Source organism: Colossoma macropomum, unplaced genomic scaffold (assembly GCF_904425465.1).
Source record: "Colossoma macropomum unplaced genomic scaffold, Colossoma_macropomum, whole genome shotgun sequence".
Classification (NCBI taxonomy): Eukaryota; Metazoa; Chordata; class Actinopteri; order Characiformes; family Serrasalmidae; genus Colossoma; species Colossoma macropomum.
This window is the reverse complement of record NW_023494791.1, coordinates 40,160,955-40,185,392: the sequence shown is the minus strand read 5'-3', so window position 1 is coordinate 40,185,392 and position 24,438 is coordinate 40,160,955. Positions and strand designations below refer to the sequence as shown.

General features: G+C 38.5%; 1 protein-coding gene across 2 annotated transcripts in view; it reads right to left on the bottom strand.

Moving 5' to 3' along the window:
- The window catches only part of macrod2 (mono-ADP ribosylhydrolase 2), a 1,059,267-nt gene that overhangs the window by 53,152 nt on the left and 981,677 nt on the right, over positions 1-24,438 (bottom strand). For both annotated transcript variants that reach the window (XM_036575072.1, XM_036575073.1), the window contains exons 11-13: positions 6,878-6,931; positions 6,429-6,470; positions 1,038-1,106 (exon numbers count right to left, since the gene is read on the bottom strand). In XM_036575072.1, the coding sequence (XP_036430965.1) occupies positions 1,038-1,106; positions 6,429-6,470; positions 6,878-6,931 (165 nt within the window). The remainder of the gene's footprint in view (positions 1-1,037; positions 1,107-6,428; positions 6,471-6,877; positions 6,932-24,438) is intronic.

Here is a 24,438-nt window from a genome sequence, read left to right as displayed (position 1 = left end):
ATAGTACTAAAGGAGGGATTCCATCTCTCTCTCTCTCTCTCTCTCTCTCTCTCTCTCTATATATATATATATATATATATATATATATATAGCCAGGGAATCAAACTCAGGCCCTTCTTGCTATGATGCAACAACGCTCCCCACTGCGCCGGAAAGATTAGCAAGCTAGTTAATGGAATGGCTAATTTTAGCAGACTAGCAAATTACACTGAAAAAAGTGGTTAAATTTACATCATTTAAATGTGGACATTCCACACAAATGGGTTGTTACATCAACTTCAGTAAGTTAATTAAGCACTTAAAAGCACTTAAGCAGATACACTTAAAAACTAAAACATAAAATGTGGCCTGTGCAAAAATATGGTACATTTTATATTTTCTGCTTTATTTTTTCCCAATATGTTAAAATCAGCAAATGACTAGAATTTGTGCATTAAAATTAGCAGAAAATTAACACTTTTTCAACATGTCCAAACTTAAATACAGTTATATGTAAGCCAATATAACTTGACTTACACTCCCATATATCCTACACTGTACAGTGCTTAAGTCTTGATCTAAAATGATATATAAAGCCATTTATCTGGGCAGTAAGTGTTAAGTTAAGAAACAAACAAATAAACAAACAAGCAAAAACCCATTAATACTACAATAGATACAAACAAACAATACAGTGTGACATCATGTCTTCTTATGATTTTACGTTAGCTAATTGAGCGCTAGCCATTAAACATCTGCTTAAACTAATCAATCCTTCATTAAATCATCAACTGCTGATGGAATGCAACAAATCGCCGAGAGCACTGAGAAGTAAGGAACCAAACCTGGGTTCTTCTGTGTTCTTCTAACCAAGATATCAATCGACTTTACTGAAAAATGAGAAATTGTAATATATTTTTTCTGTATTTATGTTTGTTTGTATTTATTGTAATAATACCAAGAATTATCCCTAGCAAAAACAATATTCTTGGCTTCCTAAGACCTTTACACAGTATTGTATTTAGGCTGCAGATGGAATATGAGTGTTCCATTGTTACCTGGGTTGCTTGCGTCTGTATCCATTTCCTTCCCATCCTTAGGATTTTCATCAGCTGCAGTGTTATTTTCTGGAACAAATAGAAAAAAAGATGAATTTTAAACCATTTTCAAAGTGCTCTGACAACACTGGGTGAGACAGGTGTCAGTCAAGGCTGGAAATAAATGGTTTTCTTTTTGGAGGTTGTTTTTCACGGCCAACATGAAGGCGTAATCTGTCAGGGCATAAATCTCCCTTCTTTTCTTGCTCGGTGTAAAACAGCTCTTTCAATGCGAGCGCACTTTATCAGCAATGTTTCAGCGTCTGTCATCCAGCTGCCATGTCTCGATGCCTGACACACACATGCCCCCCACACACATACACAAATGTACATGATAGCAAAGTATTAAAAGTAAGTCCAATAAAAAAAGCAGTAAAGAACAACTGCAGGTGTTTCTTGCTAAATTGAGACCATTTTAAACAACACTGTTTAAAATGCCTCACCTCTCCGTTTTGTGTTCAGTTTTTTATTGAGAGGATTGTTTACATGTAGAAATGACTTATAATTATCACTAAATAATCATGAACTAATCAGATATTTAGAGTTATTCATCATTAATTAATATATATTCACTTTATAAGAGACATATAAACTCTAAGTTTATAAAGTAACCTTTATAAATGCTCCACTGCACTGGAGTTAATAGCCCATAAATGTTCTTAACAAGTGCTCCTAAACACTAGAATAGGAGATATTAGTCCATAAACAACCTCAATAAACATTCCTATCTATCCTGCCTTGAGGCCTCTGACAACCAGACCACTTTAGCCATGAGCTGAACAGTGTTATTAAATATAAACTGGAAACAAAATATGAAGCAAATGACTCTAGACAACAGCAAACTGAAACACGAGAGCTACTTACACTAAAGACAAGAATAGAAACCACCTGGGAAAGTAGGGGTAACAAACTACACGCAATTAGAAACACTAATGATGAGGCAGGGCTACATGGGAGGAGACAGGAACAGGACACTGTAGATTAGATGCTGCAAGAATAATTTCATTTGTAAACCACGATCAAGTAATAGCTTATATGTGTCTTATAAAGTAATGTTAATATATTAATTAATGATCCGTAACTGTAAATACTTCATAAGTTCATGATTAGTCAATTATGACATAACAGCTAATAGACAAGTACTGAGCCAGGTACTAAGAGATCTGTATATTCTGTCTTATCCGTATTTTAGGACATTCGTTGTGAAAAATTGTTGTACATAGTACTCAGTTTTGGACACAGCACAAGTCTGGCCTCTGGGGTGGACGCTAATGGTTCCACTCTCATAAGTCAAATGCCCTGAGGGATCAAGGGCAGCTCTGCTGTGAGTGTGTGGGTGTGAGAAATGAATAACTATGAGTGTGTGTGCAAATGCTCCTGTGAAACGTTCGGGTAGACATTTGTAGAGGAGCGGATTTTTTTCTCGTATTTTTATGATACAAATGTCCTGACTTTGTATTAAAACTAGAGAAGAGCAGAGCTAACCTGCAGGACAAAGTGAAGTGCACTTTTATTTTGAAAAGCTGATCAAAACTGAAAGTGCAAAACTATTTCTTTTAAGGTTAAGGTTATATTTAGGGCTAGGCCTACAAAATTATCATTACATATACAGTGCTGGGCAAATATCAGAGACCTCTCTTCATTTACATATTTTTCAAATCAAAAGACCAATTAAGACCCTATGTATATTATAATTTTTCAGTATTTACTGTTTCCACTTTTTAACTTTATTACAGCTTCCATTCCTTTCAGGAGACTTTCAGTTTTTCAAAGAACTCTGCAGGGATTATTTTTTCCACACCTCCAGAGTTCAGTCTTAGAAGTTGGTTGAATCTTCTCACAATCCAAGTAATCTCAAACACATTCGGTGATGTTGAGGTCTGGACAGCTTCTTGGCAGCTACAATCATAATGTTTCAGACTCATAGTGTTGAGTTGTCGTCTCACAGTGGAAGGATGGACAGAAACACCAGCGGATTTTTTCAGATCTGAAGCAGCTTAATTTTCTCCTCTCTCTCAAAGATGAAAGCTTTAGGGGGCTGCCGAGTGGCGCAATTGGAGACGACTAAATTGGGGAGAAAACCGGGTAAAAATTAAAAGATGAAAGCTTTAAGTGCTGTTTATCTGATAGTGGCAGCTTTGGTGGTCTACCAGGTCTTGCACAGCTGTTAGGGGTCCCATTTTCATTTCTTTTTGTCACATATTTTCCTTTGACTTTCTCCTTTATGCAAGTGGATTATCTATCTATCTTATATCTAATCTCCTCAGAAACATCTGAAAAATGAATAAATCACACTTAATGGCTATTTTCACTTTAATGAAATACAAAGGGTGTTTTCTGGCTTTTGCACAGTATTTGTATATAAAAAACAAAATACATATGATACATGTTCTTATTATATATGATGAGCCCATGTTTAATCTCTGTGTCTGTGTGGGTGTGAGAAATGAATAAATAAATAACTGTGCCTGTGTGCAAATGTTACAGTGAATCGTTTGAGTAGCCCATTTGCAGATGAATTTGTGTGTGTGTGTGTGTGTGTGTGAGTGTGAGTGTGATAGAGCGAGGTGTCTCATTAAAGGGACATGCTCGGTCCTGTGCGTCCCTCAGTAATGACCGTATCTGACAAGCGCTCGGCTGGCCTGTAATGAGACACGTTCAAGGACGCCACAGCTGATCCACAAACAGGCCAAATCCAGCCGCTGCCAGCCACATGCTAAATGAATTCTGTATGGGAAGTCGAGCGAAAAGACTTTGACATCTTTACATTATGCTGACGAGCATTGCATTTCTTTTTCTTTTTTTTCCAATTCCTCCTGGGGCAAGAGCTAAGAGCTGCACATACACACACGCAAAACAAATCATCACTTAAAGCGTTAGTTTGGGGGAAGATAAATATACACAGTTTTCCCTTTACCCCAAATGAAGCCCATCAGCCAAGGCATTTTTTTTTATTTGCTTTTTAAGTTTTTCACTGCAACTACATCCTGATTTGGATTGGATGCATTTATCAGGAGGACATAAAACTCATAATCATAAAATTCTCACATCTGTGTGGCAATAAAATGAAAGCAGAAGTTTCTAGTGGGTTTTATTTTCTATGATCCCGGATGTATTGCAGCATGCTTGTGAACATTAAGCAGGGACGCAGGATAATACTGGAATACTGGTATCGGCAGATAATTGCTTAAAAAACGTATCGGCATTGGACAGATTTGATCGATATTTTAAACCAATAATTAATATTAACTATACTCTGGAAGAGTGGAATGTTTAGGCAGTGCTGGGCAGTTGTGCTAATGCATTTTATTCATTTTACTCCATTTGTAACTCTACAGAAATAATGTTACAATAATCCAGGTATATACAGTATATGTATATGTACAGTTGTATGTAAAAATTTCTTTTTCCTTTTTTTTCCTTTCTCTTCTACCCTATATGGACAAAAGGATTGGGACACCTACACATTACACCTACAGGAGCTTTTATGACATCCCATTCTAAATCCATAGGCATTCATATGGAGTTGGTCCCTTTGCAGCTATAACAGCTTCCACTCTTCTGGGAAGCTTGCTACAGGATTTTGGAGAGTCTCTGTGTGAAGTTTTGCCCATTCATTCAGAAGAGCATTTGTGGGGTCAGACACTGATGTTGGATGGGGGGACCTGGCTCACAATCTCCATTGTAGTTCATCCCAAACGCTGGAACAGAAAAGGGCCTTCCCCAAACTGTTCCCATAAAGTTGGAAGCGTACAATTGTATAAAATGTCTTGCGCTAAAGCAGTAAGGTTTCCCTTCACTGGAACTAAGCGTTCTAGGCCAACCCCTGGAAAACAACCCGATAGCATCATCCCTCCTCCACCAAACTTTACAGTTGGCACAATGCAGTCAGACAGGCAATGTTCTCCTGGCATTCACCAAACCCAGACTCATCCATCAGCCAGATAGAAAAGCGTGATTCATCACTCCACAGAATGCATTTCCACTGCTCCAGAGTCCAGTGGCGGTGTGCTTTAGACCACTCCATCTGATGCTTGGCATTGTGCTTGGTGATGTAAGGTTTGCATGCAGCTGCTCGGCCATGGAAACCCATGCCACTAAGCTCCCAGCACACAGGTTTTGTGCTGATGTAAATGCCAGTGGAGGTTTGGAGCTCTGCAGTTATTGAGGCAGCAGAGTGTTGGCGACTTTCATGCACTCTGTGCCTCAGCACTCAACCCTGCTCTGTAACGTGTGGTCAGACACTTCGTGGCTGAGTTGCTGTGGTTCCTAAACACTTCAACTTTTTAAAAATACCACTCACAGTTCATCGTGGAATATCTAGAAGGCAAAAAAAAATTGCCAACTTACTTGTTGCAACGGTGGCATCCTATTACAGAACCACACACAACCCATTCTTTCACAAATGTTTGTGACTAGGTGATTGATTTTATACAACTGTGCAATGGGACTGAATGAAACACCTGAATTATTTGATTAAGAGGTGTGTCCCAAACCTTTTGTCCATGTAGTGTATGTAAGTTGTTTTGGAAACAAGTAAATACACATTCTCTACAAACAACACACTTCTGCATATTTTATTGCAGAATTACTGTTTACTTGCTGAATTTTACAAATTGGGGAAAAACATCAAAACGGCTTTTGCAAAAATGATGGCATTTTATATTGTAGGTTGTAATAATAATAAATTGAACTTTTGCACTAAATTTTCCATATTTAAGTTTGCTCCCTGTAGAGGATGTTAACTTATTTTTACTTAATTAATAAACAAGACATGTCATTTGACCAGGGGTGTTCAACCTTTTGCATGTAACTGTATCAGCATCAGCAGATGTGTATATGAAAAATACTGCATATCAGGATCAGCCCACAATTCCTATATCAGTAACAATACTTTATACCTATGTCTGTCATCATATTCACCTCTTTAATCTGTTTTTAGGTATACAGTGTCCAATGTTATAGTTAATAGTATGCCACATGGTGTCAGAAACCACATAAGCAAGTCTATTTTAGAACCTGACATGGTTTGAGGCAAGTATGTGATGATTTAGACATGCGGTTTGGACAATGCTAACTAATGGTCATAAGCTTCCGGTACATGTTGGCTCCAGTGTAAAGCTAACTTGGAAAACTACACATGAGGAAAGAGGAAAACTGTGCAAATTTGATTCCTCCCCAAACTAATGCATTATCAAGCACCGACAGTCTATGTGTCATAATTCGCAACAAATGTGGAATGAATAAAATATGACTTTGAAAAAGGTTCAATTATTATTGACAGCCTCTCAACTTCAGCTTGTTGAAAACCTACCCAAGAGTCACGTTCTGTAAGAAAGTAGGAGATAATACCTGATTTCTGGCTTTGCGTGCCAACGTCGTCCATGTTATCATCTAGAATCGGATGAGAAAATAAAAAGGAAGCACATTCTCTTTCATCAAAATCATCCAGCGGGGAAGATCTCACTGAAAGGCATTTCTTATTATCTTGTCATTAGAACACACTGGCACATTAGAGTGTGGGTAATCCCACAGTAGAACAGCCTGGATCTCCATCTAATCAGCCCTTCAGCCTGAAATTAAAACCCGAATTTGAAGGAGAAAGGCCTCATCTTTATTGGCCCCACTGATACATGCTGTGTAGTAATTATGAAGGTACTCTGTACTGAGATGAAGTTTGCCATTCACTTTGAGAAGTATGTAATTATGCAGTTACATTTAAATAGTATAGCTAGGCGACCATAATCATATTAGACTTCTAAGACTTCTTAATGCGCAGGTTGCATGACCACTACACTTACCTTCCTGTGCCTGGCTCAGCATCTCAACATCTCCAGCAGCCTCTTGCTTAGAATCTAGAAGATAAAAAACACAGGCGAGGGTCAGGGATGGTCAGCTCATTAGTGCCAGATCCTACATCTGCTACATAAGAGCTTCAGAACATGTTTCACAACAACAGCTTGTCTATGCTGCTCAAAGGTGTTGTTATGTTGCTTAAACACCTGTATTACATACACAGTGCAGTCTGTAAACATTTGGATGTAATATGTGTTTATATTTTATATAGTTACAGTTCTATTTATTTCCATATAGGAGCCACAGGGCTTTAATACATAGAACCCTGCTTTCAGTGGACCATAAGTAAATGGACTATTGAACATATAGTAAGAAGCAAAAGCAATTTTGGACCACAAAGATTTGTTTTTTGTTTATGTTTGAAAGGTTTTATTCCAAAATACATTAAATGCCACTTTTTAAAAATGTCTTTTTTCTTCGTAATATATATTGTTGGAAGGGGGCTTTGTCTACCTCGTATCTACATTTATTGCCACTTTTTAGTTCTACAATTGGTAGTAGTCCATCTGTTTCTCTGCAAACTTTGTTAGCCACCTTTTACTCTCTTCAATAGTCAGGACCCCTACAGGACCACCACAGAGCAGGTATTATTTGGGTGGTAGATCATTCTCAGCAATGCAGTGACACTGACATGGTGGTGGTGTGTTAGTGTGTGTTATGCTGGTAAGAGTGGACCAGATACAGTGGTTTTGCTGGAGTTTTAATCACTGTGTCCACCCACTGTCCACTTAGACACACTTCTTGTTGGTCCACCTTGTAGATGTAAAGTCAGAGACAGTTCTTTGAAGAACCATCTTTGTAAACGACACATGTAAGCGTGAAGAACCCTTTCAAATTTAAGGAACATCCAAAATAGTATAGAGCTTCTATACCTATTAAAGGGTTTTCCCTAAAACTGTGTGTCCAAGCCAAGAACCAATCAAGAACCTTTATTTGTAGTTTAGTATGTGGAATGTTTTGCTTTAATAGCTGGTTTGGCCTGGAGTTTTGGATCTGAGCACTTGTGTACACTCAGAATGAATCTTTATGCAGTTACATCATCAATAAAGTCATACACGTCCATGGCACCATACTTCACAGATGAACTGGTTTGCTTTGGATCAACATCCTTTTATTTCTCCACACCTTCTGCATTCAACCACTGTGGTAAAGGTTAAAGGAGTGATTTGGTGACAAAATGTAAAGTTTTCCCCTTCATTGTAGATGTAGTTGCTCAGCCAAAACATGCTTGATGTCCAAATTTTGGTTCTTTATTTTAGTGCTGGAGCTACAAAGCTAACATCGCTAACAAACGTAAGATGTCAATAGTCACCCAAATCACCCAAACTGTGAATGCATCCTTAAAACTTACTCTTAACATACTCCAATTGCATCCAGCTCTGCAGTAAGTCCTCATAGACTTGTTGAGGTGGTTTAGAGGACAGTACAATATACTGTGAGCTATAAAAATAAACAAAATTGTGTTCCTGTTGTCTAAACAAAGCTGCCTGCTGTGCTCAATTCACATTAAGTCATACTGTGCTGTAAACAACATCGGCAAGTCTGCATGACCTTAATGAAGAGCTGGATGCATTTTGAGCTGCTTGAGAGAAGTTTTGGGCATATATTTGAGGAAAGATCTGGGGGTCTATAGAGTTCTAGAGTTTATTAGCAACGTTAGTCTCTCAGCTCAATTTTAAAAAAAGAAGCGACTACTGTCTGGGATAAATGGAAAAGTGTACAAAATTGATTTTTCACTGCATCATCTTCATATCGGCTGTCTGTAAGACACTCTCTCTAAATGTTATAGGCCTTGTTGTGCATTTGTAACAAAATAGAACTTAATTATTTTGTTTTGAGGTCCAGTGATTTGTAATTTGTGGTAAAACTTGTGAAGACATTCTGATCTATTCTTCTCTTTACGGTATTCTCTTTATTCTTCTCTGACACATCTGTGCCTGCACTCCAGAGAGTGTTCTTGACCTGTTTGATAGTTTAAAATTGGCTGTTCTTCATGAGTGAAAGAATGCTTTATTCACTCACTACTGTAGTTTGGTTGCTTTTGCTAGGCTCACCAGTTTTTGTTTCTGAACAGGCATAGAGTTGATGGCTAATGTTTTTAATGTTTTAGCTACATCTCTTATTGATTTGTTCAGAATTTTCAGGCTAATGATGATCTGCTTAACTGGCATTGACCCTTTTTTGGCACTCACGCTGGGGCAAGAGCATCAGACTCTAGAATACAGTGAAAATTACATTTCTGCCCAAATAGGAACGTAGCTTGGAGTGTTTCAGTTGTTTAATTGTTTTTCAAAGTAGGCAGAGTGTAGATGGATAGCAGTTAATGAGTGTTAAACCTTAGGGATTTAACTGTCCTCCAGGATCATTATGGGTTGCGCTATAACAAGTTTCCTCTAAAAGAGAACCCAATTGTCCACAAAATTGCACACTGTTTGCAAATCTAATAATACACTGTTTGGACTTTAGAGGAAATGCATTGGACAGTATGGAGCGGATTTGCTAACATCATGGGACATCAAAAACCCTGCTGTGTTCCCCAATAACCAGAAACCAGGGATTTTACAATATTGCACTGATTTTAAAAGCACTGGGCATGGAACTCAAATTTTCTCATATTTCTGACAAATTATGTCTCAAAATGATGATACATTCTTGACAATTAATACTGACTTCAGGTCATTATTTTGACATACATACAAAAAGCATGTGAGCCTAACAGGGTTTTATACTGTGCTGGTCATATGTTAATTATAAAATCTGACGTTCTTAGTAACCCAGTAAATTGGCCACCCCACCAGCACAAAGTGTTGGTAGACTGTTACAACGCCTCTTTAGTAAATCTGCACTTAGTGTGGTTTTGAATACATAATTATCCGCCGAACTCGAGTCGAGGCTCCTAAATGGTTCAAGGCTTAAATAACTTTCTCCTGGGAGACAACTAACTAAAACCTTTGCATGATGCAGAAGTACTTTAAACTTTGAAAAGGTTCTTCACACTTTCTTAAAGACCCCTCCATTGAAAGTTCAGTTTTGTTTTTTTTAGGGAACCACACTGGTTCTTTGATGGTAAAACTTTAGAAAACTCTTTCATGTGATGCTATTCATGAGGGTAATTTTTGCACCAAGCTTCTAATTAGTGGATTTGGCTGTTTTAGCTAAGTGTACAGTCTCCACAGACAACCACTGGCAGTAGAATGGATCACACACAGAGTATTTAAATGCAGCACTGTCATAGAATGCCCCCTTTTTAATGTCAGTTGATCTAATTGCCCTGCTAGAGCTGCCCCAGTCAACTAAAAGTGTTATTATTGTGAAGTGGAAACTCCTATCCAACATGTAAATGGGATAAACTGGAATGCCAAGTGTGAGCCGGGCCTTATCAACATCACTACCTGACCTCACTAATGTGCTTGAGGCTGATTGGAAACAAAACTCTAAATTTGAGAAAACTGTTCTAAAATGTGGTAGAAAGCTCATATGGATGTGATGTTTAGTATCTTTTGGTCATGTAGGCCTACTCAGCATGCAGCATTGTAGCCCTGGCCATTCAAGATATAGAGTGTTTCAGCTTGGACTGGTTTTTGAATGAGGCTGAATACAAAGCAACAAATCAGTGCAAAGGTCATTTATTCATAATCATATGCAAAAGTTTGGACACCCTTGATCAGATTATGTTTTGTGGTTTAGTGAAAATAAGTACACGTCATCCACAGAGATTTTTTTGTACATGTTAATGCTCTATTACTGTTTATTGGCTGTTCCTAAATATGTTAGCTAATAAATAAATATTATGCACTAAAATTTTCAACAAAATGATTACAGATCATCATGATTACAAATGATTACAGCATCAAAGTACATAATTTGACCAGAGGCAAAATACAAAGAGGCATAATAACAAACCAACCAAAGGATAAAGAGAGATCAATCCTTGTTTATGTAATGTAAAACTGAAATATGTTTTTGGTACAGAAAGCCACTTAAACGCCTTAAGTGGACCTCAGAGGGAAATCAAATAATAGAAAAATGTTGGTTATGGCTTTATAAAAAGGTGCAAATGATAGCAATTACAATAAGGGATGCTCTTCTGGCAATGCTGTGCCCACTGGACATCAATAGTCTCAACATTGTCAGTCCTTCTTAGTGATGATATGTTGTGATTGGGGTTCATCTACTGCATCTAAATGATTAGACAGACTCGTAGTGTATCTTAAGGAGTCAATTTAGCAGCCTTAGCATTCCTCTCATTAGCAGCCAAGTCCCTGTAGATAGCTCAATGCATCTTATCAGGACAGATGCAAAAGGATAAGGCAGCTGAGGATCCATCTATAGTGCATATGTTTCTCTGTAAGTTTATATGCAAGCACATTTATCCACCATTACGCATTCCCTCTGATCCATAGACAGTGCATTAATGGAAAGTCTCTCTTCCATTTGTCTCTCAACTCATCTGCCCATCAAACTCTCTCATTTCACCTATTTATTAAAATCCTCTCCCTGTCTCTCAACAGATGACATTTAGGACAAATTGAGGAAATGAAAGCCTTGACACCAATAAGCCCACCTGCTCTGCAGTGGCTATTGTGTAATTGTGTAATTGCCTTTTTTTAACAAGGCTGCGAGAGGTTCGCCATTGCTTTCTCACAACGTGCTCTCAGAACAATTAAAAATGGCAGACCTTATTAAACGCTAAACGCGCGCTCCTTCGTCAGCCTCGCTTCTTGACCGGCCCTGTCAATCAAATTCCAGATGATGCTGGCCAGACTTTAAGCTCTCCAATCCATCACAGCCGGCCAATAACGCGCCCCGCCATGAAAGTTAATAGATATTTATTCAATTTGAGGCTGGGGACTGAGCAGCTGCAATATTACGGGAGATTGACCTATCGACCTTTAAATGCATTTAAAGGTGGGGGGAGAACAGAGATCACCAAACAGGATTACTCTTCAGACTCACACAGGCCTTATGAGATCTAATCACAATGATTCACTTCTGAGCTTAGCTTGATTTGTTATATTCATTTTGGAGGTTAACTCCAGTCCTTAACCCCTTAAATGACTAGACTACCAACATTTTAATATACACTTCCATAACCTAAGAAAAGCTTAACCAGTTTGCATAAAGTCCCTGTAGTTTTTAAATAATAAGTTTTAGTATGTAATAAGTCTGGGATTTCAAGGAGTTAAATCATTTAATGGTTCTTGCGAGGGAATGGCATAGGGGAACCCTTTAGGCCTTCAGAGAGGGCCTTATGCTTTCTGTGACATATACAAAAAAAAACAAAAAAAAACCAAAAAAAACAAAACACCTCTGTCACTTATAGTTTATTTTTTAATAAACAGAATCATCTTTCTTGTTATATTTATACTCTGCATTGTACTACTTCTCTGATTACCTTAGGTTTTGGCTGGAAATTGGAAATAAAAGGTTTGAATTCATGAACCTCTAAATGCAAAACTGTTTACTTAAGATTGTTTTGTCTGTGGTGACTAGGTAACCAAGCAAGCTTTCCTATTAGCTAGGCCTTCAGAAGCTGGCTGGAAGTCCTAACCCCTCCCATTAATTAGGAATTGACAGCCAATCACATTTTGAGTTTCAATAAGTGGGACCAAGTTCATAAGCAAAAACATCCCTCTTTGCCTTCTGGAAGTTCTAGATACCTCACTGACCGTGAAGTTGAATGGTAGCCTAATGAGTTTTCAGTCCGTTGTTAGAAATGAAAACAGTGACAGCTCAATAGCAGGCCTCTTTACGAAAGGAATCATAGTAAAACCTCTATATACAATGTAAACTATATGTCAACGTCTGTTACAAACTTCAAATAAAACACAGAATGTATTTTACAAGCTTTAAATGTCTGTGTTTAATCCAGAATGGCTAAAAATGTTAATGTGAATTGCTGTTAGCTTTGCACTAACATACTAAAGGAATATAGGCACACTAGCAGAAATTAGTTTTGACACTTATGGCCCAAACTGAAGGCCCACCAGAAATACTCATGATTCCCAACTGATGGAAGGAATTTGACTTTAGGTATAAAAGATCCCAGTATTTATTCATCTAAATTGTTATATATTCTGCACAAGTTGTTTGATGTCCTTCTCTTATAAATAGTTATTTTGACAATTTGAGTCAGAATCAACCTTGTTTGTCCTTTCATACTCTTGCAAATAAAGACGCTGAAAGGAAAGCTCAAGTCCTAAGATCTAAATGGCAGAGCTGCATTCTAAGCCGTTGTAAAATACTCAATATATGCACACCGATGATGGCCTCTCAACAATTGACCATTTACAAGATTATGACCAACACATCTCTCAGCCAACCAGAATCATCTCTAAACATTCTTTCCTCTCTTGAGCAAAGGAAAGACTTTGACAGAACTCCTCATAACAAACCTGCAGTGAGAACACCTTAACTGTGATAATACCACCGTAAAGCATGGGCTCATTGCTTTATTTTTGGTGTGATGCCATAAAAGGTCCTCCTTTGGTTCCCTAAAGAACTAAGTGAATGGATGGTCCTTCAAAGGAAGCTCCACTTCTTTTGAACTTTATCTCTATCTGATGTATGTAAAGTGTACAGTTGATTACCACCGACAATAATTCAAAGCTTTTCCTTGGATTTAATAAGAACAGAAAACCCGGTGACTCAGAACATTACAGTAGAAGCCAGTGGGCAGTTGCTTCAGCTAAAAACATGGCAGTGTGTTTCAACTGTAGAGACAGTAGGCTGCAGAAGCAGTTAATAGAGATTAGGTTGAAAATAGCTGGAGTATTCCCTAAAAGAACAAACATGTATGCTGACATACAAGACATTTATCTCAACCTACACAGTAGCTAATCATAGATATTTTTCACTTTTGCAATCACATGCTGTATACTGCATTTATGAACTATGCAATATACAGCAGCCAGATAATAGGTCAAAAATACTGAATTAACAACAGTGCTGCAATATGGCATTACCACAGACAGCACTTAAGCATATTGATTCAGAAGCACAATGGTATGAAGAAAGAATTTTTCTTGTTAAGTTTCAAACCCAATTCTTGGGTCAACTCACATTTTTATTCTGTTTTACCCCTCAAAAGTAATCTCCAGACCATAATTGCCTGCTTAAAGTGCTATACCTTCCAATTCTGCAAAAACACACAAGTCTCCCAGCAGATGGCAGCAGCGTAACACTGTTCAAGCGTACCCACTGCCATGGCTTATATATGCATGCTTATGTACATTGCTCAAGCTTTCCAAGCAGAAGCACCAAACACCACAAAAAGAGAACATTTTAATGTCATGTTTTGAAAGCCGTAACATTCTCAGGCTTTTTTCCCCCCTCCTTCATTTAAGAGAGCTAATAGTGGAATAATAGTGTAACAATGAGAGCAGCTCTTGCCTCTGCAGCAGCAGAAAAGCTTCAGCGCTCGGTCACACTTATCTGACCACAGCAGAAGAAAAAAAAAGCAATGGGCATGAAAAATTCATGAGACATAAAACAGGAAGAAAAGGTGAGTTAGAGTGTCGGGATCAACAGCTGTAGCTTTGCAGCCTGCTAGTTCACTTTTACCATGCATTGTGTGTGCTGGCTGCAGAGCTGAAAGGATCATGCGGAGAGGGAACCTTTAAGATCCTTCAGTTCTCTCAGCCAAGATGGAGAATACTGGCTGCGTTTCAAGCTGTGAAAACTATGGGCTTAACTGTGTTTAAGTCACTAGCTTCAGTGTGGCACCATAAATGCCTGGCCCCCTACACATTACCGCTGGTTTGTGAGTTTCTCCCTTTTCAACCGCAGGCAGCTCTCTCTCTCTCTCTCTCTCTCTCTCTCTCTCTCTCTCTCTCTCTCTCGACGTGCCCCCTCTGCACTCTTCGGCTGCTGAGTACACAGTTAACAGACTGACCTTAAGCCCCACATCTTGATCTGCTTGTGTACCCAGCTACCTCTTAATCCTTCAAATGCCAAATCATACACAAATGGCTTTCAGGACGACTCCTCTTCTTCGCTAGCAGCAATCCTCTCGTTTTTCTCTCTCTCGTTCTGCCTCCGATCGCTGGATTGTCTTGGATTACATCATAAAGCGTCTTTCACTACTCGCAGTCTGGTCCCTGACTCTGGCGCATTGCCTCTATCTGATGTTTAATACTGATAAATTCTGTTAAAATACTGTATAATATTTACCCATGGTGACCTACAGTGCCTTCCACAAATATTTGAAAAGTAAAATCAAAGACTCTTAAAACATTTTCTTCAAAAGTTAACCCTGGCCCTTTCTTGTAGAGTCTGCCTCTTTAAAGCAATGTTGAGGCAGAAAATATAATTTCAAATAGACTCTTATGTGATTTCTGACAGTGTATGATGTATATATAGCTTAAGGGAGCACTGCATTTTTTTCAATGTTGCTAAGCAACAGTGGCGTCACAACCGTCAATCTGCTGAGCTAGCTAGTTAGCTATCGTTATTTACAGGCATTATTAACTAGCAAGTGTTTGTCATGTTAATTTTGATCCATGAGGTGACTGCAACTATCACTGAAGGCCTGCCTTCCTTTTCATGTGATTGGTCAGCACATAAAAAGTGCTTGTGATGTATGCCTCGAGTTGAAAGGCAGCACAAAAGATAGCTGCCCAAAATGAATCTGTCTAATTGAAAACAATAGAAAAAAGGCAGGGGTCCATAAAACATGCGTCTAGTGTGAACTGTATCCATATTTTTGACCATTTTCATTAATCCCAAAACTGAAAAAGCTCTATTTGGACACCAAACAGGTCTTGGCTAATCAATGACATTTGCAATGAGCATAAAATTGAGTAAAACTGAACAAACTAGCACTAAACGAGGCAGTTCTTCAGCATTCAAATCACTCGCTTTTCTCTCAAGTCTTCAAGCTTTGGAAGCTTCATGATGTCAATGAGTCACAGGCTTGATGTAGTAATTGCATGCAATCAATCGAGTAATTTCATGCAAAGGATCCGCTCGTGCCTCATATCAGTCTTTTCATTTTTATTAACCATGCTTGAGGATACAACAAAAATAGCAGTTTGGAAATAACAGTCAAAGTCAGAGACAGCATGATACCACTTTTTCATGTCCAACGCCGCTACTGAAACCTTGAGTCTTGGCAGAGACTGATACCAAGCTGATATTCTTTTTTTGAAATCTACTAAGCTTTCAAATGGGATGTTTTCAATGAAGAACTTCACTTAAAATGACCATCTGAAAACAGGCTATTGTGCTCAAACTACCCCACAGAAGGAATACTCAGTCAGCCACACAACATCACACAGTGTAAGTGTGCTATTTCTGGCTAGATTCATTACGGATTTGTTCTTTTGTCTCTCAGATTTCCAATCTAATGTTTTATTGCTGATTGGATCAATATCTGGTATCAAATTGGTGCTCAATATGATGCTCAACACGTCTCTGGTCTCAGTATGTACGGAAAGCCTTGAATATTGTCTAGAAGTGCAGCGCTAATGAACCAAGATCAGACTGGACACTGTTGGTGGCTGGACTGAAGCTGGCTTATTTTCTCATAATACAGACAAGTGAGCCCTGAGGCCAAAGAGGCTAATCCTAAAGCAGCATTGTGAGGCTACATCTCCCTGGAGAAAGTGGTAATAATGTTTCTCTGTCATTAGCAGCATGGCTAAAAGCTTCTCTGCTGACCCCAGTTAGAGAGCAAACCCCTCGGGGGCAGGGAACACAATACGTCATTTAATGCTAATGCTAGCTCAATGCTAGCTCTTTGGGGAATCAATGCATCAATTTAGGACTGACAGACAAGGATGAAAAAAGAACTCTGGGCAAGATGGTCCTATGAAGAGAACTGTCCTGTATCCTATTCACTTTAAATGATAGTTCTTCAAGGGTTCTTTAATAAAAGACCATGAGTTCTATATAGAACTATTTTCATGCCTAAATGGATCTCTGCATGGTGAAATAATTTTTCAGATTTATGTAGAATGTGTTGTATGTGGTTCTATGCAGAACCTTTCTGAAAATGGTTCTATAAAGCACCAAAAAAATGGATTTTTGTATTCAAAGTCAAACTTGTAACAAAAAAAAAAACATTTTCAAAAAGGTTCTATATAGAACCAAACACAACACATTCATCATTAATCCAAAGAACCATTTTACCATGCAAAGAAATATTAAGCACAGAAATTATTCTATATACACACTTAAAATGGTGCTTCTTCAAAGGGTTCTGTAGTAAAGGTAATGGTTCTATTTAGAACCATGAACACTTTGCATGATTAAAGGGTTCTTTGCATCGTAGCACCAAAAGAGTTCTGCTATTGTTATGATACAAGCTTGTAACAATAGCAGAACCCTTTTTGGTGCTATATAGAACCCTTTTTAAAAAAGTTCTACATAGAATCAACTAGCGCATTCTGCATCAATCTGAAGAACCATTTCAAGATGCAAGGAACACTTTAATCATGCAAAGCGTTCTTTGAGTGTTCACAGTTCTATAAAGAACCATTTTTTTCCTAAAGAACCCTTGAAGAAACATCTTTTTTAAGAGTGTAGAGCTCATGGTCCTAAATACAACCATCTCCTTTACTAAGAACCCTTGAAGAACCATCTTCTTTAAGTGTGATAGCATTATAATTAGACGACTAGCCACCTTGCTTGGAAACAAGCTGTCGGCTGTGTAGCATGTGTAGGTCTTGGCACTGCAGCGATATTAACATTTCTGCTCCAAGTCTACACATTTATTCACACTCTTATGAGGCTAACTGTCCTGTATCCTATTCACTGTAACATTAGCATTAGCGACTAGCCACCATGCTTGAAAACAAGCTGTCGCTGTGCAGCACGTGCAGATCTTGGCACTGGAGCGATATTAACATTTTTGTTCCAAGTCTGCACATTTATTCACAGCTATCTCACCAGACATAAGGTGTCAGAATACTACAGCTTAGCTGAATGCTACCTCCACAGCGCTAATGTATACAGTAACGTGTAAGCAGAAAATTACCAAGAAAAATGAATCAGAAGCTTATGGCCCTATTTCATTATTACATTCTAGCGCCTGATAAAAGAGTCCTTTCATCTCCGCTAACATCTGCCATTTCACACATCCCAGAAAAACAGACATTCTCACAAGAAAGCTACATTATTTATGTCCAATTTTACACATCGATTTAATTTTCACTACTGACAGTTGACATGTTGTCTTTTCTTTCTTTTCTTTGTTCATTTTCCTCTCTTTTTTTCTAGTGTAATACTATATGCATGCAACCACCCACGTTTTACCAGCAGTGTATTGCCCCCTGATAGTGATGCGACATTATGATGGTGTAGAGTTTTGCATTTTCGTGAGTGACTATTCTAAGCACATATGTTTTGCAGGGTTTACATGTGACCTTGACCGGTCTTCTCTTGTCCAGGCCACTCAATTCAGGCATAAAACTCTGACTCATAATGTTCAATTAGAAAACACTTAGCTGATTTGCATGCAGTCTTAAACCTTTTTACTCTGTCAGCAATAGAACATATATAGAACTCTTTATGGTAACACTTTCTTGTGAATGTCACCTTTGTGAGCATCTATAAACACATTCACAACATGTTATAATTCATTCATAAGGCATTATAAACATGGCTATAAATATTTATAAAAATGCATTATACGTTATAGCCATGCTTATTATGCATTACGAATTGTTAACATAATACATTATAAATACTGTTCATAACAAATTATAAGAGCTCGTGAGTTGTATTTGTCTGCTCTAAGTAAAGTGAAGCATACTGTACTAAAGCCTCCTCCAGTGTTAAGAGTGAGGCTACAAGTTGAAGTATTTACTGAAGAATTTACTGAAACACTAAAACATACACAATAAAGCACATTACAGGCTTCAAATGTCAGAGTTTAAACTAGTGCTGCCATCAGTGTTTTACCCAATGTGGGAAAGTCAATGTACACCACCGTTAGCTTGGTATTTGTCTTTACTTTGCAGTCTCCAAGCTGGGACTGACTTCATTGGCACTGACAGTATAACATGTCACTACTTATAATGCATTATATTAACAATTTATAATGTATAATAAACATGGCTATATAGTGTAATTCAGTGTAATTCATTTTTATAAATGTTTATATTCATGTTTATAATGCCATATGAGGGCATTATAACATGTTATAAATGTGTTTATAGATGCATACCAACGTGACATTCATAGAAATGTTACCATTATCGCTATATAGCCACAAACCACCATTCATTTATTTAATTTTTAGGGCAAAATGTCCACTAAGTATAAGTTTTCTGAAGACATTAGATATAAGATAGCCCCTTTCATTAGGGGAAAGTGAAAGAAAAATAAGGTAAAACACAGTAATTTCCACAACTGGGATTAGTAAGAATGGATAAAAGGAAATTACTTGGATCAAGAGAAGCAGACAACACTACCAACGTCTAAGACTGCACTTTAGAAGTGGTTACAAGTAGCATGGAAATATATTCCTGCAGACTTCTTGAAAAAAAACTGAAAGTAATTCCTGAAAAGAATGAAAACTGTAATGAAAGTGAAGAGTGGACTCTAAATACTGAAACTGTCCCAATAACTTGTACTTAATGGCCATTTTAACTGGAAATCATGGCACTTTTGAGCAGTAATGAAGTTTTTTTTTCTAGTCCTCTACCTCACATTATGAACTAATTGCTTAATCTTGTCTGGACTTTTTATCTCTGGATGCTTTCATAATTTCATAGCTTCCTATCAAAGGCATTCCTCAAACTGATGAAAGTCTTTTGATTCTCAGATGGTGTTTGAATGTGCTTAGGAGAATTTTCCTTTCCCTTATTTCAATGCTTGTATTGATTTGGTGCTAACCTCGCTTGCCAGATTTCTTTCTCAACTTGGCAAGATTAAACTCAATCACGGATAAAGCCACCTCTTTTGGCTAGGCAATTATTTCAGAACACTCTGATTGACACAGAAAAGTCATGACTGTACTGATAAGACAGAAAGCCTGTGCTGATCTAAAGAGGGTGTGATCACTTATTTGCAGGAAGAGAGTCAAAATGCATCTGGTACGTATTTTCTATTTCTATTCTAAGGTCAATGTCAATGATTGTGTCAATGGTCATTTTTTGGCCAAAACCAAAGTGACATTTGTGAGGAATGAGGATGGTCCCACTTTACTGGACAGCCCCCTATAGATCATCTACACATCATAACATTGTTGATTCTCAATTAGAACAACGTTTAACTTTAGGTACTGGGTTAGAGTTTAGGTGAATTTAATGGACAATTAGTTAAAGGTACACTATATGTGCAAAAGTTTATAGACATCTGCTCATCCAACATTTCTTCTGAAATCAAGGGTATTAATAATAAGAGTTTATCCTATTTTGCTGCAATAACAGCCTCTACTCTTCTGGGAGGGCTTTAGACCAAATGTTGGAACATTGTTGTGAGGATTTAATTGCATTCAGCCGCATAAGCATTAGTGAGGTCAGGTACTGATATTGGATTATTAGTTGTGCTCTACAGACCAATGCTGAGGGGCTTTATACCCCTGTAGCCAATGCTTGGGCATGGTGACCCCAGGCTCCAGTGCACGTCATTCCATTGCTCAATGCATTTCTATAGAGATTATACAAATTGTCTGTGTCAGCCAGGAGTGCATCTATTATGAATTATTGAGTAACTACTATAAACATATGGTTCTAGGGAAAAAAAAAACATTCCTTGGTATAGAATGTTTATTATATGCAGGTACTCTAAACTTTCTTTAAACATTCTTCTAAGATTATCCACATTCATACATCTCATTTTCAAAGATGGTTCTCCAAGGGTTCTTTTGTAATTGGAAGTGTTCTATTTAGAAACATGATTCTATATGGAACTATTTCATGAATGCGCTTGAACAGTTCTTTGCATGGTGATATGGTTCTTCAGATTAATGGAGAATGTGTTGTACATGGTTCTATATAGCATCAAAAAGGGTCCTTCTTGACATCGTAACAACAGCAGAACCCTTTTTGGTGCTATATAGAACCATTTGCAATACATTCTCCATCAATCTGAAGAATCATTTCACCATGCTAAGAACTATTTAAGCATGAAATGGTTCTATATAGATCTCATGGTAGAACTATTAAAAATGAATAGTAGAACTATTTATTTTACTAAAGAACCCTTTTTTTTTAAAGAGTGTACTAAATCAAGTAGATTTAAGCCTAACAAGACTCCTACAGTTGGTGGTTAAGTTTTGAGGTTTTATGAAGAATACTTAGGTGGAATCTCACTGCTTAAGCTCTTTTGTGATTGGATTGGTTAGCACAAAGCTGGCAGGCCCGATAAATTAGGATTTATAGAGATTATTACACGAACACTTTCACTGCCTTAAGTCACTCCGATTAGATTTGTGAAACACATTTAATTAACGTCTTTGTGTCACATGAAATGTGCACGTTTCTCAGACATGGTTCTAGTATACGATTTTCAAGGAAGGCTTCTGGTTGCTTCACAGTATTTGTGATACTCTGTTGCCTCTCTCTCTCTCTGCAGAGATAAATTTGTGCTGGATATTGAAGTGGGATGTTGGACAAAGGGGGGGGGGATTTCCCTGAAGACACCAACACTATTGGCTCTGTAACATTAACAGGGAAAAAATCCCTTCTCTGGCTTTCTTGCTTGTAGACAAATGAAGAAGGTGCCATGCTAACTGCCTGCTAGCACTCTCTGGTGTCCAAATCTAATTATCTTTGGTCCATCTTATTGGAGGAGTAATTGTTTCAGTGTTATACCCAGCAAAGAGGCTGAAGTTGCAGAATTTGCAAGACATACTTAGGGAACATGCTGAAGAAAGGCCGCAATCACTTCACACTCGTTTGCCCTTAGCAGAGTTTGGAAGAAGAATATGTTGGGAATGATTGGAATTGACATCTACACTGACAGCTGCACATAAGTGTTGCATTTGGCAGGGGAAAAGCTCGCATTCTCTTAGACAATTTATCAACATTTTCTTGTCTTTCTTTAGTCTTGCTCTTGGATTTCTTTGAAGGTGGTGTGTTAACCGTCAGATGGAGGAATGCAGACCACACTGATGTGGTGAGAACTTCATGCTGAAGGTGATATACCGTGCCATGCATAAATAGTGGTTATACGAGTGCCTTTTGTGTGGGTAGACTGTCGGTTTTTCAGCAAAGCGAACTGTACTGTTCAAAGAAACCAGTGCAACACCCACAAACATGCCACTACCATCTGCTGGGAATAGTCCACCACCCAAATGATACTTGGTCTTTTGGTAGTAAGAGGTCTGCAAAGGCATGAAATTGAAGCCCAAACCCAACCAGTTTAAAACCTGACTAGACCAGGCTCGACTAAATTTGAAACTTGAACCCGACACGAACATGACCCAAACCTACACACTTGCACTGACAGATGGATTGTCGCAGACTTGCTTTAACTGTGTTGTGCTTTTTTTAAGCACTTGAGTACATAACCAGAGCCTTTTTTACTTATCATAATATCATTTAGGTTTCATAATGTTTCTACAGTGATGATGTCCCTGACTCGTTTGAAATTTTAAACATGCATGCTTGTTTTGTCCAATGGCAAAAACTATTTTTTTTTTGCTTTACAAATACACAGTATACACATTTTATGGCCAAATGTTTGTGGACACACTTTTAATTATTGAGTTCAGGTGTTTCAGCCACACCCATCGCTAACAGGTGTACAAAATCAAGCACATAGCCATGTATCTCTACAGACAAACACTGGCAGTAGAATGGGTTGCACTGAAAATGGCAGTGCGTTGACTGGAGGTATAACGTACACTGCCACTGGCCTCGAGCAATAGAAACAAATTCTTTGGAGGTTTTTTCCCCCAATTTAGATGTGTCCAATTCCACCTACTGGTTAGGACTCCCCATATCACATGATACCGCCAGTGCTAGGAGGGGAAAGCTAGCACAGGCTCCCCTCGAGAACCTTGAAGTGAGCCACCGCATCTTTTCGATCTGCTGCTAACACAATATCATTGGACAAGTAAGTGTGCTTGGAGGAAAGCGCCAACCACCAGTTGTGTCACGTCAGCTAACAGACGACTGCACTGGCTAGCTTCACGCTGAGTGATGGGGGAAAGGCGGGGCCATCCTACCCACCCAGAGAGTGAGGCCAATTTTGCTCTCGGTCTCCAGATGACAGGGCCAACACTTAGTTGGTTGCACCAGAGTTCTTTGGAGTTCTGAATCAAATTTCACTACCTGCCAATCTCATGGGTGAATGTGGATTTGGCAGATGCCAGGAGAATGTTACCTAATGTAATGCATGCTGTAGTTACAAAAGTAGACCCCCTTAGTTCCAGTGAAAGGTAATATTGATGCTAAAGCATACAAAGACATTTTAGACAACTGTATATTTCCAACATTGTGGCCTGAAACCCAATATTTTGTTGGGCCCTGGTTGGGTAGCAGACTTCTACTGGTGGTCTTTTTCCATTGATGGACAGAGTAGAGGGTGGCTAACAAATTTAGCAGTAACAGATTGGCCACAGTCAACAAATGCACCTGCAAAGTGCACTTATGGTAGGTGTATCTGAAAAAACAGCCAATGAGTGAAGGTACAAGGAGCTGTACCTAATAACCTGGAAACTCTGTGCAAACTCACTTCCCTGGGCAACAATTCAGAAGAAGTACATCTTAATGTGATCTGTGACCCACACCAAGATGTTAAAATAGAAAAACCTGTTTAGATTTTCCCTCTTTTGTGACCAGCAGAGAACCCGTTATCGAAGGTCAGTGGCCAAAAGTCATCTATAATAGGCAGCCCGGCTCAATCAATGGAGACCAAGCTGGGGAACAACGAGGTATTATGCTCTAGCGTCTGCTACTGCGGTTCTCATGCAGCAAGAGGATGAAGGTTTAACCTGAGCTTTTGTGCCTGTGTTCTGAACCCTACCTGATTAAAGAAGGAAAGAAAAATGGGGAAGAAAAGAGTACTGAGTCTTTTGAAGTGAGGCTGAGAGAGAAAAAGAGAGAAAAAGAGGAGAAGGGGGGAAAGATAGAGAGAGAGAAATAGAAAGATAGAAGGATAAAATAAGAGAGAGAATAGCCAGGGCTGGTGCACTGCTACAAAAAGAGCCCCAATTCCATGTGAGAATGGCAGCCATTTGAGCGCTTGAATTGAATCCAGAGGAAAGATCAACGCCTGGCTAACTGCAGCGCTGCTAAAGGCCAGGGCTTGGCTGACACGCAGACATTTGCGAAATGAAACAGAGGCGAAAGTATGTGTGCGTGAATGTGGATGTGTGTAGTCAGAGCTCGTGTTGGCAGCGGGACCAAGAAAGAGTCCTGGTAAGTATCAGTTTGTCAGTTATCCTGTTGAGGTATCTACAATGTGCAATTGTATTGACTGGTCTTGCCGCTGAAGAGATACTGTAACTTCTTCAAACAAGAGGACCTGCACATTTCAGAAGACTATTATATACCCTGGACCTCCTCACAGTATACTATTACACAAAAACACACATGTTAGCTATTGGGAC